The 17,085-nt window shown below is 42.7% G+C and overlaps 1 protein-coding gene across 2 annotated transcripts in view; it reads left to right on the plus strand.

Annotated features, from left to right (window-relative positions):
• The window catches only part of slc39a13 (solute carrier family 39 member 13), a 36,426-nt gene extending 22,815 nt beyond the window's left edge, over nucleotides 1–13,611 (plus strand). For both annotated transcript variants that reach the window (XM_043706294.1, XM_043706295.1), the window contains 3 exons: nucleotides 6,302–6,434; nucleotides 7,634–7,733; nucleotides 11,853–13,611. In XM_043706294.1, coding sequence (XP_043562229.1) covers nucleotides 6,302–6,434; nucleotides 7,634–7,733; nucleotides 11,853–11,925 — 306 coding nt within the window. In that variant the 3' untranslated portion in view covers nucleotides 11,926–13,611. The remainder of the gene's footprint in view (nucleotides 1–6,301; nucleotides 6,435–7,633; nucleotides 7,734–11,852) is intronic.
• The last annotated feature ends 3,474 nt before the right edge of the window (nucleotides 13,612–17,085 follow it).

Genomic DNA, 17,085 nt, shown 5'->3' on the forward strand with positions numbered 1-17,085 from the left:
CTGCCTGCACCTGGCCCATATCCCTCCAAACCTTCCAAACCCTACTTTTTGTCATTTATATAAATGGTTTGGATGCGAGCATAAGAGGTATAGTTAGTAAGTTTGCAGGTGACACCAAAATTAGAGGTGGCAAACTACTTCGGGGCCAGCAACCATAATTCTATTAGTTTTCAAATAGTGATGGAAAAAGATAGACCGGATCTAAAAGTTGAAGTTCTAAATTGGAGGAAGGGTAATTTTGACGGTATTAGGCAAGAATTTTCAAAAGTTGATGTGGATGTTTACAGGTAGAGTAAAAAAATGTGAAGCCTTTAAAAATGAGATAGCGCGAGTCCAGTTAGGGTGAAGGGCAAGACTGCTAGGTATTGGGAATGCTGGATGATTGGAGAAATTTGAGGTTTTGATCAAGAATAAGAAGGAAGCATATATCAGGTATAGACAGCAGAAATCGAGTGATTCTTTGGAAGAGTATAAAAGCAGTTAGGAGTATACTTAAGAGGCAAATCAGGAGGGCGAAAAGGGAACATGAGATAGCTTTGACAAATAGGGTTAAGGAGAATCCAAAGGGATTCTACAAATACGGTAAGGACAAAAGGGTAACTAGGGAGAGAATAGGGCCCCTCAAAGATCAGCAAGGCAGACTTTGTGTGGAACTACAGGAAATGGGGCAGATATGAAGTGATTATTTTGCATCAGTAATTACTGTGGAGAAGGACTCAAAAGATACAGAATGTGGAGAAATAGGTGGTGACATCTTGAAAAATGTTTACAGTGGAGAAGGATGTGAAAGATAAAGAATGTGGGGAAATAGCGACATCTTGAGAAACGTTCATATTTCAGAGGAGGTGCTGGATGGCTTAAATCCCCAGGACCTGATCAGGTGTACCCTAGAACTCTGTGGGAAGAGAGGGAAGGGATTGCTGGGCCCCTTGCTGAGATATTTGTATCATTGATAGCCACAGGCAAGGTGCTAGAAAACTGGAGTTTGGCTAATGTGGTGCCACTATTTAAGAGTGCTGATAAGGAAAAGCCTGGGAAGTATAGACCAGTAAACTTGACATTGATGGTGGGCAAGTTGTTGGAGGAAATCTTGAAGGATAGCTTTACATGTATTTGGAAAGGCAAGGACTGATTAAGGATAGTCTTTTCTCTGGGCTGGGGGAGTCCAAAACTAGAGGACGTAGGTTTGAGGTGAGAGTGGAAAGTTTTGAAAGGGACCAAAGGGGCAACATTTTCACACAGAGGATGGTGTGCGTATGGAATGAGCTGCCAGAGGAAGTGGTGGAGGTTGATACAATTACAATATTTAAAAATGCATCTGAATAGAGATATGAGCAGGAATGGTTTAGAAGGAATGGCCCAAATACTGACAAATGGGACCAGATTTATTTAGGATATCTGGTTGGCATGGATGAGTTAGACTGAAGGGATATGGAACATGAAGACGTAGCTAAGAATCCTACATCAAACAGATCTGCCATATGTTGTGTTGTGAATGGTAGTGAGCAATTAACCATAGAATGGGCGAATGACCTTTCCTAAGTATTCCCATCCTCAATGATCAGGAGGGCCAGCACATCAGTGCAAAGGTCAAAACTGAAGCATTTTCAGCTAGAAATGCTAAGCATTGTTTGACATTGGGGTTCCCCTGAAATCCTCACGATCAAAGATGTTAGTTTTTGGCCAATTTGATTCACTGCATGTCCAGCACTTTAAGTAGTTCTTAGACATTACAAAGACATTACAATCTGATGTTGTCAGGTGGCCCTGACAACATCAGATCCACCTGACAATTCCACAGATAGGCACTGCCTATGAAAACTAGGACAAATCAAAGAACGCTGACTTTTTTTATGATTTGCCATAAATACTCCGATCCAACATTGGCTATAATCTTGGTCAGCAAAAACCTGAATTCCAGAGGTGAGTGGAAGAGTGAAAGTGATAGCCATTAGCATTTAAACCAATGGCATTAAGAGCTGAGTAGCCCTGGCAGAACCCAAACTGACAGTGCGCAGATTACTCATGATCAGTGCAATTTGATTACTCTATCTTTCACCACTTGCTAATAATTGAGGGTAGACTGATAGAGTAGTAATTGGCTAGGTTGAATTTGTCCTACTGTGTATAGAAACTGAACGATTTTCCATGTTGCTGGGTAGATGGCAATGTTGTAATTATTTGGAATAGCTTGGCCAGGGACACGGTTAGTTCTGGAGCAAAAGCCTTTTAATGCCCACAGCATTTGCAATACCCAGTGTTTTCTTGACAACAAGTGGAGTGAATTGAATTGTCTGAAGACTGGCATCTGTGATGCTGGTGACCTCTGGAAGAACCTGAGATGGATCATGCACTTGGCACTTCATGGCTGACAACTATTTCAGACTTGTCTTTTCCTCTGTGCTGAGCTGGGCTGCACAGTATTGATGATATTAGCTATTAAATTACGAGGTTCACCACCGCCTTCCCGGGGCAAATAGGATGGGAAACAAATGATGAATTTTGATAGTGAAGCCCACATTCCATGGTGGAATAATTTTTAAAAATCCCTGTGGACTTTAATAGAGTCATAGAGATGTACAGCACAGAAATAGACCCTTTGGCCAACTTGTCCGTGCCAACCAGATATCCCAATCTAATCTAGTTCCATTTGCCAGCACTTGGCCCATATCCCTCTAAATCCTTCCTATTCATATACCCATCCAAATGCCTTTTAAATGCTATAAGTGCACCAGCCTCCACCACTTCCTCTGGCAACTCATTCCACACACACACACCACACTCTGCGTGAAAACGTTATCCTTTGGGTCCCTTTTATATTTTACCCCTCTCACCCTAAACTTATGGCCTCTAGTTCTGACCTCCCCTCATGATTTTATAAACCTCTATGAGGTCACCTCACAGCCTCCGACATTCCAGCAAAAACAGTCCCAGCCTATTTAGTGTCCCGCTCAAATCCTCCAACCCTGGCAACATCCTTGTGAATCTTTTCTGAACCATTTCGAGTTTCACAACATCCTTCTGAAAGGAGGGAGACTAGAATTGCACGCAATATTCCAAAAGTGGCCTAACCAATGTCCTGTACAGATGCAACATGACCTCCCAACTCCTATACTCAATGCTCTGACCAATAAAGGAAATATACCAAACACCTTCTTTACTATCCTATCCACCTGCAACTTGACTTTCAAGGTCTCTTTGCTCAGCAACACTCCTCAGGACCTTACCATTAAATCTATAAGTCTTGCTGTAATTTGCTTTTCCAAAGTGTAGCATGTCGCATTTACCTAAATTAAACTCCATCTGCCACTCCTCAGCCCATTGGCCCAGCTGATCAAGATTCTGTTGTACTCTGAGGTAACCTTTGGCACTGTCCACTACACCTCCAATTTTCGTGTCATCTGTAAACTTCCTAACTAAAGCTCCTATGTTTACATCCAAGTCATTTATATAAATGACGAAAATCAATGGACCCAGCACCGATCCTTGTGGCACCCTACTGGTCACAGGTTTCCAGTTTGAAAAGCAACCCTCCATCATCACCCTCTGTCTTCTACCTTCGAATTAATTCTGTATCCAAATGGCTATTTCTCCCTGTATTCCATGAGATCTAACTTTGCTAATCAGTCTCCCATGAGGAACCTTGCCGTACGCCTGACTGAAGTCCATATAGATCATGTTTACTGCTGTGCCCTCATCAGTTCTCTTCATTGCTCCTTCAAAAAAATTCAATCATAGAATCATGACAGTGTAGAAACAGGCCCTTTGGTCCAACAAGACCACACCAGCCCTCCAAAGAGTAACCCACCCAGAGCCATTCCCCTATCCTTTTACTCTACATTTACCCCTAACTAATGCCTGCATATCCTTGAACACTAAGGGCAATTTAGAATGGCCAACTCGCACATCTTTTGGATTGTGGGAAGAAACCGGAGCGAACTTATGTAGACATGGGGAGAATGTGCAAACTGCACACAGACAGTCGCCTGAGGCTGGAATCGAACCCAGGTCCCTGGCGCTGTGAGGCAATCGTGCTAACCACTGAGCCACCGTGCTGCCCACATGTTTGTGAAACATGATTTCCCCCACACAAAGCCATGCTGACTATCCCTGATCAGTCCTTGCCTTTCCGAATACATGTACATCCTGTCCCTCAGGATTCCCTCCAACAACTTGCCCACCACTGATGTCAGGTTCACCAGTCTATAGTTCCCTAGCTTTTCCTTCTCACCTTTCTTAAACAGTGGCACCACATTAGCCAACCTTCAGTCTTCTGGCACCTCACCTGTGAGTATCGATGATACAAATATCTCAGCAAGGGGCCCAGCAATCACTTCACTAGCTTCCCACAAAGCTCTAGGGTACACCTGATCAGGTCCTGGGGATTTATCCACTTTTATGCGTTTCAAGACATTCAGCACCAACACCTCTGTAATATGGACATTTTTCAAGATGTCACCATCTATTTCCCCACATTTGATATCTTCCATATCCTCCTTTACAGTAAGCATTGATGCAAAATACTCATTTAGTATCTTCCCCAATCTGCTGTGGCTCCACACACAGGCTGCCTTGCTGATCTTTGAGGGGGCCTATTCTCTCCATAGTTACCCTTTTGTCCTTAATATATTTATAAAAAACCTTTGGATTCTCCTGAATCCTATTTGCTAAAGCTATATCCTGTCCCTTTTTGCCCTCCTGGCAGCTGCCCTCGCAAGTATATTCCTACTGCCTTTATACTTTTTTAAGGATTCATTCGATCTTTCCTGTCTATACCTAACACATATTTCCTTCTTTGACTTAACAAAAACCTCGATTTCTTTAGTCATCCAGCATTCCCTATACCTACCAACCTTTCCTTTCACCCGAACAGGAATATACTGCCTCTGGACACTCGTTATCTCATTTGAAAGCTTCCCGTTTTCCAGCTATCCCTTTACCTGTGAACATTAGCCCCCCAGTCAGCTTTTGAAAGTTCTTGCCTAATACCATCAAAATTAGCTTTCCTCCAATTTAGAACTTCAACTTTTAGATCCGGTCTATTCTTTTCCATTAATTATTTTTAAACTAATAGAATTAGGGTTGCTGGCCCCAAAGTGCTCCCCTGCAGACACCTCAGTCACCTGCCCTGCCTTATTTTCCAAGAGTAGGTCAAGTTTTGCACCTCCTATAGTAGATACATCCACATACTGAATCGGAAAAGTTTCTTGTACACAACTAACAAATTCCTCTCCATCTAAACCCTTAACGCTATGACAGTCCCAGTTTATGTTTGGTAAGTTAAAATCCCCTATCGTAACAATCTTATTATTCTTATGGGTAACTGTAAACTCCTTCCCAATTTGTTTCTCAACTTCCCACTGACTATTAGGGGATCTATAATACAATCCCAATAAGGTGATCATCCCTGTCTTATTTCTCAGTTCTACCCAAATAACATCCCTGGATGTATTTCTGGGAATATGCTCCCTAAGTACAGCTGTAATGTTATCCCTTATCAAGAACGCCACACCGCCTCCTCTCCCCCCCCCCCCCCCCCCCCCCCCCCCCCATTTATTCTTCCTGTAGCATTTGTATCCTGGAACCTTAAGCTGCCAGTCCTTTCAATCCCTGAGCCACTTCTCTGTAATTGCTATGATATCCCAGTCCCATGTTCCTAACCATGCCCTGAGTTCATCTGCCTTCCAAGTTAGGCCTGTTGCATTGAAATAAATGCAGTTTAATTTATCAGTCCAACCTTGTTCTCTGCTTTATTTCTGCCTGCCCTGACTGCTTGACTTCCTCCTTTTCTCAATTTTACCAGTCTCTAATTGATCTCTTTCCTCACTGTTGCTCTGCCCCCCCCTCACCTTACTCGTTTAAATCCTGAGCAGCTTGAGCAAATCTCCCTGCCAGTATATTAGTCCCCTTCCAATTCAGGTGCAATCACCTCTTAATGTACAGGTCACTTTGACCCCAAAAGAGATTCCAATGATTCAAAAATGTGAGTCCTTCTCCCCTGTACCAGCTCTTCTTCAGCTGTTCCATGCTGTCTTGTCTAAGTCAGTCATTTTGAACTGTAGATTGAAGATGCAAGCCATGACATTCCAATGAATACAGTAATAACATTAAAGGAAGTGCGTGTAAATCATTGCTTCACCTGGAAAAGTTTTTACAACGGGTATGCCTGTACATTCACAGGAACTACCTGTCAGCGGTTTTCTTGTGCCTCATTGTTTTGACCAGAGATGAATTCTCATTCCACTGTACAAAATGGCTACTAGTAGGCCTGACATGACTGTTTCATTGTATTAATCCACAGGTTGGAGACTTTGCCATCCTGCTCAGGGCAGGTTTTGATCGGTGGAGTGCAGCGAAAATGCAGTTGACAACTGCATTTGGAGGAGTGTTGGGGGCATGCTTTGCCATGTGTGCAGAGTCTCCAGAAGGAGCAGGTACTGTTTAATTTTCTGAATGTAAGTTAGGCATTGACAGTATTGTTGGGGGAAAGGAGTCTGAATAGTTCTCTTTTTGTTGTTTTTAAAATAGGCCCAACCAGAAGTGTACTTTTCTTCTTTTTTACCTCTCTCTCTCACACCATCCTCACCCTTATTTCCCTTTTCTCTCTCTACATTCCTCCTCCGATCCCATTTCCCACTGCTTGCAAACATGCTCTCCTTCTTCACTGTTTTCCCCAATCAACAGATCTTTTACATACCACCTCCCCTTCTGTCTCCTTCACCCCAATCCATCTCAATCTCAATCTTGGTTCCCATCTAACCTCGCCCCTCCCTCTGAGGTCTCTTCAATGCATGCACACCATCTCACTGGGTCCTTTTCCCTGACCCAACTACTGACTTTGGGTCCTCTCCATGTGTGCCCCACATCTCCATTTCTTCTTGGATTCTGTCACTGTTCCATATCTCCTCCAGTTGAGCCTTCTGCATTTCCCCTGCCTCCTCCCTCTGTGTCCTGTTCCCTTCCTCCACCAACTTCGGGGACCTCTCCTCCAATCTCATGTTAGTCAGGGTTCTCTCCATTCCCAATCTCTCTAAGTTCTCTTTGTTGTGCAGTTGCCTTTATTGCATGTGTACACCATGTTTATCCTCTCCCTTCTATAACCCTATCCACCCCTCCCTCTCTGAATCACCGCATGCCCATACCCAGCCACTCCTTTCTGTCCTCCCTATTCTTTCCCTCTGTCCATTCCATCCCTTCCCCCTCTGCTTCCTCCCTCCTGTTTCTTCCCTGTCATCCTTTCCTCCTTATCACCCTCCTCTCTGACCACTCCCATATCCTCTCCCTTTCTGAACTTTCCCTCCTTCTCTGACCTCCCTACCCATCTATCTCTGACCCTCTGCCCCTTCCTCTCTGACTTCCCATGTCCCTCCTCTCTCTGCACCTACCTGCCTCTCAAAGTTGATTGCAGCCTGCTGCCTCCTTTTGGTCATTTACCTGTGATTATGGAGTTTTATGGTGCACTTGTAGTGTTTTATTTCTGAGGCCTCGGTTCAAGTATAATACTATCTCTGAAGAGATTGGTTAAAAATATCTATCTACATGTATTCATTAACACATTGAATTCTAAGGTATGGTCAGTGACTCAACAACATATCTCTATAATTCTAATGCATCTAACTCTGAAATCTTTCAGGGGACAGTGTAGCTTGGATTCTACCATTTACTTCAGGTGGATTTCTGTACATTGCTCTGGTTTCTGTGGTACCTGACCTCCTTCAAGAAAAGGATGTGTGGTAAGGAACCATTCTGCATAGATTCTGGAAATGTTGGGCAGAGGGATAATGTTAAACTTGCTTCTTCCTTTCTATTAGAAAATTAAATGAGCTTAGTGATCCTCATGCATAATGTTAATAGTGGCCATGGGTGTTTGCCAAGCTACTACCTCAGCGACAATGCTATTTTGTAATGGTGCTGGAACCACACCTGGAATGTGTACTTCTACAAATAGTGTCTGAGCTAATTGTTGATATAATTAATTAGTTAGTAACTTGAAGCAACCCACAGGCATCTACAATAGTTAAACTCTTACTTGACATCTTCATGACTGTAGGTTATTGCAGACTCTTATTTATCAGTCAATTGTGGTTGGACAAACTTGTGGCAGTTTGAGAAACAATGCAATCAAATTGTCTGAAGCTCAGGAGATTCTCTGCAGGTCAGGCTGAGGAACTGAAAGTGATGCAGTTGAGGGATGACTTTGCCAGGTTGAAAGTAGTGCACAGAGAAATATAGATATGAAGAGTTTTAATATAGGCTGTAGACTTGTGTCTACGTTTGACTGTCGTGAAGCAGTTTAATCTTTTGACTCCATAATGCTGACACAGAGGACAGCATTCAATTATCCTGGCCTCTTGGCAAAGCTGAACTCTTGAACTCCCACGTACTGGAGGAATGAGCTGAGGCAGATTGATTTTGCTTAGGGATGCATGAGAGTATGGGTGTATTAAGTGGGATTGTGGACTTCAGTGTGCAGTAGCTTGGTTGCTTTGTAGTGAACAGGCAGTGTGACTGAGTCTCCAAGAACAGCTCCGATGCCATCTACTATTTTCTCATGTCAGGCAGAGATTGAACACCTGCAAATCTGACTCTGTGTGCCCCACATGTAGTTCTGTTGCCTCTTTATTGCACTTCAGTAGATGTGTAGCAGCCTGCTTGTTGCTGGAGACTCACCTTCTCTGAGGACAGGTCTAGCAAACAATGAATTCACTGCTGAGAGATCAAATTTGGCTGCTAGATTGCAGGTCAAAATGGATTCATCTGGGAGCACAATCAAAGTAGGCGCAGAGATGTGTATTTCCAGACAAACTCCATCCAGCAGTTGTCTGGCATGAAAGGATGAAGAATATTGTTTGAAGGTCCAAGTAAGCAACAGATAAGGGGTCTTCCTGTTCTTCTGGCTAAGCTCCATATAGAATGGGGCATGTTCAGAAACAAACAGCAGTGCATGGATAAAGACCTGCTGGGCAGACAGGAAACAGAGAGTTGGAATAAAGGGTTCCATTTCAAAGTGGCAGACCTTGACCAGTGGGGTGCTGCAGTGTTCAGTGGGACCGCAGCTGTTCACAATATATGTTAAAGATTTGGATGAAGGAATTGAATGCCATATCTCCAAATTTGCAGATGACACTAAGCTGGGTGGCAGTGTGCTGTGAAGGGGATGCTAAGAGGCTGCAGGGTGAGTTGGACAGACTGTCTGAGTGGGCAAACACTTGGCAAATGCAATGTAATGTGGATAAATGTGAGGTTATCCACTTTGCTCATAAAAACAGGAAAGCAAATTATCTGAATAAGCTGGTGGCAGTTTAGGTGAGATGCAATGAGACCTGGTGTCATGGTGGAACAATCGCTGAAGGTTGGCATGCAGGTGCAGCAGGCAATGAGGAAAGCTAATGGTCTTCATTGTGAGAGGATTGGGGTATCAGAGTATGGATGTCTTGCTGCAGTTATACAGGGCCTTGGTGAGACCACACCTTGAATATTACTTTGGTCTTCTAGTCTGAGAAATGACATTCTTGTTATTGAAGGAGTGCAGCAAAGGTTCACAGGCTGATTCCCAGGATGGCAGGACTGACATACAAGGAAAGACTGAATCAATTGGGCTTGTATTTGCTCGAATTTGGAAGAATGAGGGAGGATCTCATAGAAACATATAAAATCCTGATGGCACTGGACAGGCCAGATGCAGGAAGATTGTTCTCAATATGGGCAAGTCTAGAACTAGGGGTCACAGTCTAAGAATAAGGGGTAAGCCATTCAGAACTGAGATGAGGAAGAATTTTTTTACTTAGTTGTGAACCTATGGAATTCTCTCCCACAGGATCCTGTTGGTACCAGGGTGGCTCAGTGGTTAGCACTACAGCCTCACAGTGCCAGGGACCCAGGTTCGATTCCTGCCTCTGGCGACTGTCTGTGTGGAGTTTGCGCATTCTCCCCGTGTCTGCATGGGTTTCCTCCCACAATCCAAAGGTGTGTAGGTCAGGTGGATTGGCCATGCTAAATTATCCATAGTGTTAGGTGCATAAGTCAGAGGGAAATGGGTCTGGGTGGGTTGTTCTTCGGAGGGTCGGTGTGGATTTGTTGTGCCAAAGGGCCTGTTTCCACACAGTAGGGAATCTATTTTAATCTAATCTAATCAGATATATTCAGGAGGGAAGTAGACATAGCCCTCGCAGCTAAAGGGATCAAGGGGTATGGGGAGAGGGTGGGAATGGGATACTAAGATTGCATGATCAGCCAGGATCGTATTGAATGGTAGCGGAGGCTTGAAGGGCCAATTGGCCTAATGCTACACCAATCTGCTGTTTCTGTGTTTCATTTTCAGCCTCTCCACCATCCTTATATTTGGCTGTGAAAGTCTGTCTGATCATGTTTTAATTCATAATTATATGTTTTGTAGTCTCACCCAAGTTCCAGGTACTAGTAGATCCAGAGATCAGGTACAAAAATGGGACAATGTGTATATGATTCACTAAGGTCAACTCTTCAAAGGTTGGGGGTGAGTTACAAAAATAGAACATGCTGGAAATGTTCCATAGTTCAGTCAGTGTCTGTTGGGAGGGAAATAGTAATTCAGGTTGATGGTCTCAATGTTAGAGCCATTGTAATGAAGTGTTGACTCTGTCTTTGTCCACACATATTGGCAGATGTGCTGAATATTTCCACCACTTTTTGTATTTACTTTAGATTGCCGGAACCTGCAGAACTTTGCATTTGTTTTAGGTTCAGAATATGTTGTCCAAGTGTCCTGGTCACAGCAAACATTATAATGGGAAATTATCTGTTTAGTGCTTCTGTTTGAGGAAATTTTTCCATAAGTGTCTACATTTCAAAAATGTTTCATTAGCTTCCCAATGCTTTAGGAACCCGTCATCATGAATGTTATGCCAGTGTGGGATTGTCTTTTCATACAATGATACTGTATCTGCCTGGGATGTTTGATGGAAACAGTATAGAGGGAGCTTTACTCTGGATCTAACCTCCTGCTGTAGCTGTGCTGGTTTTGTTTGATAGCTACACTGTAGAAGGAGTTTTAAGCAACCTATCTGTACATGACATAATTAGTCTTGACATAGCATTTCCCACCCAAAGCATAACTTTATTTTTCCATGAATTTACATTGATTCACACACAAAAGGAGGGATTTGGAATGTTTGAAAAAGCTAAGGTGACCTTTAGTGAGTCCAAATCCACTGCTTACTTGTGAATTTGTGAAGAATCATTTGATTAAGATTTGCATTCATGTAGCTCCTTGTCCTCTGAATATCCCAAAGTGCTTCACAAGTACTGTATTCTACTTTGAAGTGTAGTCACTGCTATGCAGGCCTAGTCATGGAGGTTTGCTTTGATCGGGATGGTTTTCCCAACCTCTGTCGGATTTACAAATTAAAAATCTCTCAACACCAGGTTATAGTCCAACAGGTTTAATTGGAAGCACACTAGCTTTCGGAGCGACGCTCCTTCATCAGGTGATAGTCACTGATGAAGGAGCGTCGCTCCGAAAGCTAGTGTGCTTCCAATTAAACCTGTTGAACTATAACCTGGTGTTGTGAGATTTTTAACTTTGTACACCCTAGTCCAACACCAGCATCTCCAAATCTGTAGGATTTAACCTAATCTGTTGTTTGTGCCTTGGCTGCGAGCTTGGCTATGGATTGTCCTCTGTGTTAAAATAAGCTGAGATGTAACCTTTGTGTTGAGGCCCGCAATGATTACTATGCATCAGCTATCAAAGCAGTCGATAATTGTGAAGAAAAAAGTGGAGTTCTGACAGGTAGGGAATTGTGCGCATTGCATTTGTACTTGACGGATTCTCTTTTAATTTGCTGCAATTTTGACCTCTGATTCTGTTGCAGGAACTCTGTGTGTCAGGTGTTATTGTTGTGCTGTGGGATTGGAGTCATGATGCTGGTCTCTGCTATTGTTTAACTGAGGCCCTGGATTATCCTGGATCAGTAGGCTGTTTCAGTATCACCGAGGGAAAGGTAACTTGCAGCCAGCTTTCTTCAGGCCATTGATCAGCAAAATGAACTACTGTACCATTGTCGTTCCTCCCCCACCCCATGTCTCCTGGAAACTGAGTTTGGTCACGGAGACTTGCTAAATGACTCGTAACCGGCAGTAAAATGCTGAACCAAAGAAAATTGCAATAAGCCAGATGTTGCACAACTAGGAACAGCCACTACATAAATTGATGGTGCTTCACTGTCAGACAGCGAACTCCTCAGCTTACGTTATGAGTCAAGTTGTTGCTTCGTTATAAGTGCTCAGCCATGTTGATTTCCAGATTTGCACAGACTGGTCCTTATATCACACTTTTTATTCAAAAGTAGCATAGGAAATGTTGACAGGTGAACTTTGCCAATTGCTGTTACATTGTTAACATGAGATTGTAATCTGGAGTTTGCCATTGCTTTTTGACACAGGTCAGACATCAATAGTTAAAAGCACTGTGATGCTGCAGTAAATACTGTTGCTGCAGTGCTTCCACTTAGATGGGTCTGCCCGAATCTATGCCCTGCCAAAGTCAAAAATCCAAAGTCAGTGTGGACGTGTACTGGAGTCGACAGGGGTCAGTAAGCTTCCCCAGAACAAAATCATCAATAATAGTTGTCATTTTGTCCTGATAACATCAGGATTAATGACTCCCTTTTCAATTATATTACTAGAATGTAAACAGCAATAAACCCAAGAGGAACTGACTCGAACCGACTCAATTTCCCACTGGCTCTCTCCAAATACCCCCCAAAAGCTATCAGTTTGCCGTATATCCCCCGATCTCGTTTGCCAAACATTGTCTAGTTTCCTTGATCTTGTTCGCAAACACTATCTGTCAGGCCATCTTGACTCTAATTGCCAAACACTGTGTGTCTGACCCCCTCGATCCTATTCCCCAAACACTGTCTGACCCCTTCAATCCTGTTCCCCAAAAACTGTCTGTCTAATCCCCTCGATATTAGTCTTCAAACACTACACACCTGACCCCCCCCAATCCTATTTCCCATACATTATCTGAGTCTCTCGATCGTGTGTCTGTCATATCCTACTTGCCAAATTATTACTTGTCACCAAGATTTCTACACTTCTTGTAATTAGATTGCACATGACATATGATAATAGTATTTGCGGCGGTTAGATAGCAAAACCAAAAGCAATGTGCAGTTTCCCAGATCATTTGGGGTTTACAACCATAACTATGCTTTTGGTGTGTGGCATCTGCCCATTTACTACAGTGCAATAACTATGCCATCTGCAAAATCAAACCTTTTTGCTCGGCACTGCCATACTAATGGAATCAGTTACTGTGTTAGGAAGTAAAGACATTCCTCAGTCTGTGTGCTCAGATGAGGGCTATGGACCGACTGTTAGTACCAGCTGTTAGTGTTATTGGTGCTGTCTGCTCCAGTGTGAGGCTGTTGCTCATTGCACGCGACTGAGATCTTCAGCACCTCACAGCTATATACAGACCTAGCGATAAAATGAAGCTCTCTGCACTTTCTCCTATCTCCAGGCACAGATTTTATTTTCCTCATTCTTTTTAAAAAATTTTATGTATTTTCATTTTACTTGTAAATATTTAGCATGAAATATTTAATAAAATATGCATATTCAGTTTGTCATGTATGTGTGTCTGATTTAAACCCAGAGCTGAAAGATCAAAGCTCATGCATGGGGAGATTCAACCCCTCTAGATTTTGATGTTAGTGTCTGTGTGCAGTTTGTCAGTATTTCAGTTGCCAGATTGAATTGGCCTTATGTACATACCCAGACAGAGCCAAGACAGATTTGAGTACAGTGAGACTGGTGTGTATTACCCCTTATGCCTTTCAGTCTTGGACTCCTGGTTTATTGTGACCTCAGCCACAGCTGTAGATTGATTCCCATCCACATTGTATATGGAGACCCTGGGTCTCAAGACTTGTACTGTACAGTAAGCGAACCTGGAGCTCTTTACCGGTCTCTGCAAGTGCTGCATTTAAAGCACCAGCATGAACTATGTTCCCACTTCCTTTTAAGCCAGTGAATAAACTTCAACAGCGTTTCAATGACCATATGACAATCCTGGAATCATGTATAATAATTATCTACATGTTATCTTTACAATTGTTTTCATTCTTGAAGTTTTATTTACTGAAGTTTCCCGTCATCTACCTCTGTTCAGCCTCAACTGGAGAACTACATCCAGCTCAGGGCACCATACTTTATAACAGCTTCACATCCTGCCTAGAGCATATAGAAAAGGTTCATGAAGCACAACAATGAAAAACTTCAGTAAATTGGAGGAGCTGGGGCTACTTTGCTTGAGGGACACAGGCCAAACGCAGAAAATTGGGACTCTTCAATTTATGAAACCTGGTCAGCATGGAGAATTGGAGTCGAAGGGCCTGTTTCCATGCTGTATATGTCTATAACTCTATAACCGAATGATAAGAGGAGATTTGATGGAGGCTTTTAAAATCATGAGGACTTTGACAAGGTAAATCGGGAGAAACTCATCCCAATGATGGAGAAATGAAGAATAATGTACAAAAGACTTAAAACAGTGGCGACATGAGGAATAACATTTTCTCACAAGTATTTGAGATTTGGATGCATTTCCTAAGAGTGTGGCCAAGGCAGATTTCATTCAGACCTTTTAGAAGGAACTGGGTAATGATATAAAAAGGAAGAAAATGCAGGTCTGTGTGGAGAAGGTGGTGACAAGTTTGTTTTAATAAAGCTCAGGATGATGTATGTTTTATTAACCACTATCTCACTGCCCTAGTACCTTCATTAATTTGTGCATATATACACCCAGGATCCTCTGCTCTTGCAGTCCCTTTTGGCTTACACCAGGCAATGTATTGTACTTTTTAATTGTTCCTTAGCTTCAGCTGATTAAATTCTACTCCCTAACCCCTTTGGGACTTCCTCCTACTCTTTTCAGCATGGTGATATTCTCTTTAATCAACACTGTCATCCTGTCCTGCTACCTTTCCTGAACACTTTATATTCAAGAACACACTGTGGTCCTATCCTTGGTTGAGTTGGGTCTCTGTTAAGCCACAACACCACCTATAACCCACCAATTGTATTGAAATGCACTCTGTACACTCATTTACATTCTTACTAACTCCAATTTAAACTTTATTACATCTCGTTTACTTTCAACACCTTAGTATTTCTTATTCTATCTCCCAGTATTCTTTGCACTTGGTATTCCTCTCAAATGTTACATCTTTGTTCCTAAATACAGCCTCATTCCTTGTGGGACAATTGTGCTGTTGAGGAGGGTTTAAACTAGTGATTCAAAGGGGGCACAAAAGATCTAATGGCATATTTTGAAGACCAGGACAGTTCTCCCACATATCCCAGCCAATCTTTATCCCTCAATCAAGATCAAATAAATATCTGGTTGTTATTACATGGCTATTTATGGGAACTTGTGCACAAACGGGCTGCTCTGTTTTCTGTGTTACAACAGTGGACTGCATTTAAATGTCCCTCATGAGCTGTAAGGTGCTATGGTCATGAAGGGTATTATGTAAATATACGCTACTTTATAAATTGAGGAATCATGTTGAAGAGAATCATGTACTGCTGAAGCTTTTCATCCTGTACTTATCAGGACAGTTACAAGAATCCTAAATTTCAAATACAAAGGAACCTTGATTTACCCAAACGAGATGGGAGGGCACTATTTCATTCGGATAATTGATTATTTGGTTAATTGATTTCCTCTGGGGCTCGGAGTTGTATGTGAAGTCTGCTCCCTGTCCCCATCCGCCCTCCCCCACCCCTATGGGGTAGCCAGACTTTACACCAACAGTAAGACTGCTCCTGCCTTTGTAGGGTAAGTTTCCAAATAGCGCGTGCATGCGTGCACACACAAGCACACACAACGTTTTGATAAGTTCCACCTCTGCCCTGTACAGAACAGTGTTGGAGAGATTATCTGGGGAAGGAGGGGTTTAGGGTAGACCCCTGTATAGAACTCTAGAGAAAGGGTGGGGGTGGGAAGAGAGAGAGAGAGAGAGTGCGAGAGGTCAGTCATTTAGAAACGGTGTGTGGACTGTCCAGGACTGTTCTCAGCAGCATTTCAGTTTGTAATCATTGTACCTGTAAACAAAAGACGCAATCAGGGTTGAAACAGTCTTTAATGTACTGTTTCTATCGGGACTTGAGATCCCCTTCAGATAATCTGATATTCGAATAATTGATATTCGGATAATCAAGTTTCCTTTGCAGTCACAATACTGAAGGGGAAAAAGATGCTGCAGATTGGGGTTGGCCAATGCATTATAATAGAGAAAGCAGTAGAGACTATAAATTTCCCAAACTTCTGATTAAAAAAAAATGTAAGACTTGAACATATTCCTTTGGTTTGCAGAGGATTGCCCTTGATGTATAAATGAACACAATCTCTAGCAATCTTAAATAAGTCAATAGTCAGAAGTTAATTGATCATATTAAGTTTGTTAGTGTAGCTATTAGCACACAGAGTCAAAAGGTGTGGCACTGGAAAAGCACAGCAGGTCAGGCTGCATTTGAGGAGCAGGAGAGTCAACATTTCGGGCATAAGCCCTTCATCAGAAATGTGACTGTGGAGGGCTTGTGCCGAAACATAGATTCTCCTGCTCCTTGGATGCTGCCAGACCTGCTGTGCTTTTCCAGCACCACAGTTTTTGACTCTGATCTCCAGCATCTGCAGTTTTCACTTTCTCTCAGTAGCTATTAGCACACTCTGGATTATTCAGCAAGTGTTGTCCAATTGCAGATTTTGTTTTACAAGCCTGAGCTATACTGTTTGTACTACATTGTATGTACACTGTCAATTAAAAACAACTAAAGGAACAAGTTGCCTAATTCGATTTACCAACTGAACATAGACCAAAGAAAATTAAAGCACAAGAGCAGGCTTTCCGGCCCTCCAGGCCTGTGTCAATCCTGATCCTCTGTCTATACCTGTCACCTATTCTCCAAGGATCTGTATCCTTCTGCTCCCTGCCCATTCATGTATCTGTCTAGATTCATCTTAAATGACACTATTTTGCTCACCTCTACCACCTCCACTGGTAACACGTTCCAGGTACCCACCACCCTCTGCGT

Source organism: Chiloscyllium plagiosum, chromosome 16 (assembly GCF_004010195.1).
Source record: "Chiloscyllium plagiosum isolate BGI_BamShark_2017 chromosome 16, ASM401019v2, whole genome shotgun sequence".
Lineage (NCBI taxonomy): Eukaryota > Metazoa > Chordata > Chondrichthyes > Orectolobiformes > Hemiscylliidae > Chiloscyllium > Chiloscyllium plagiosum.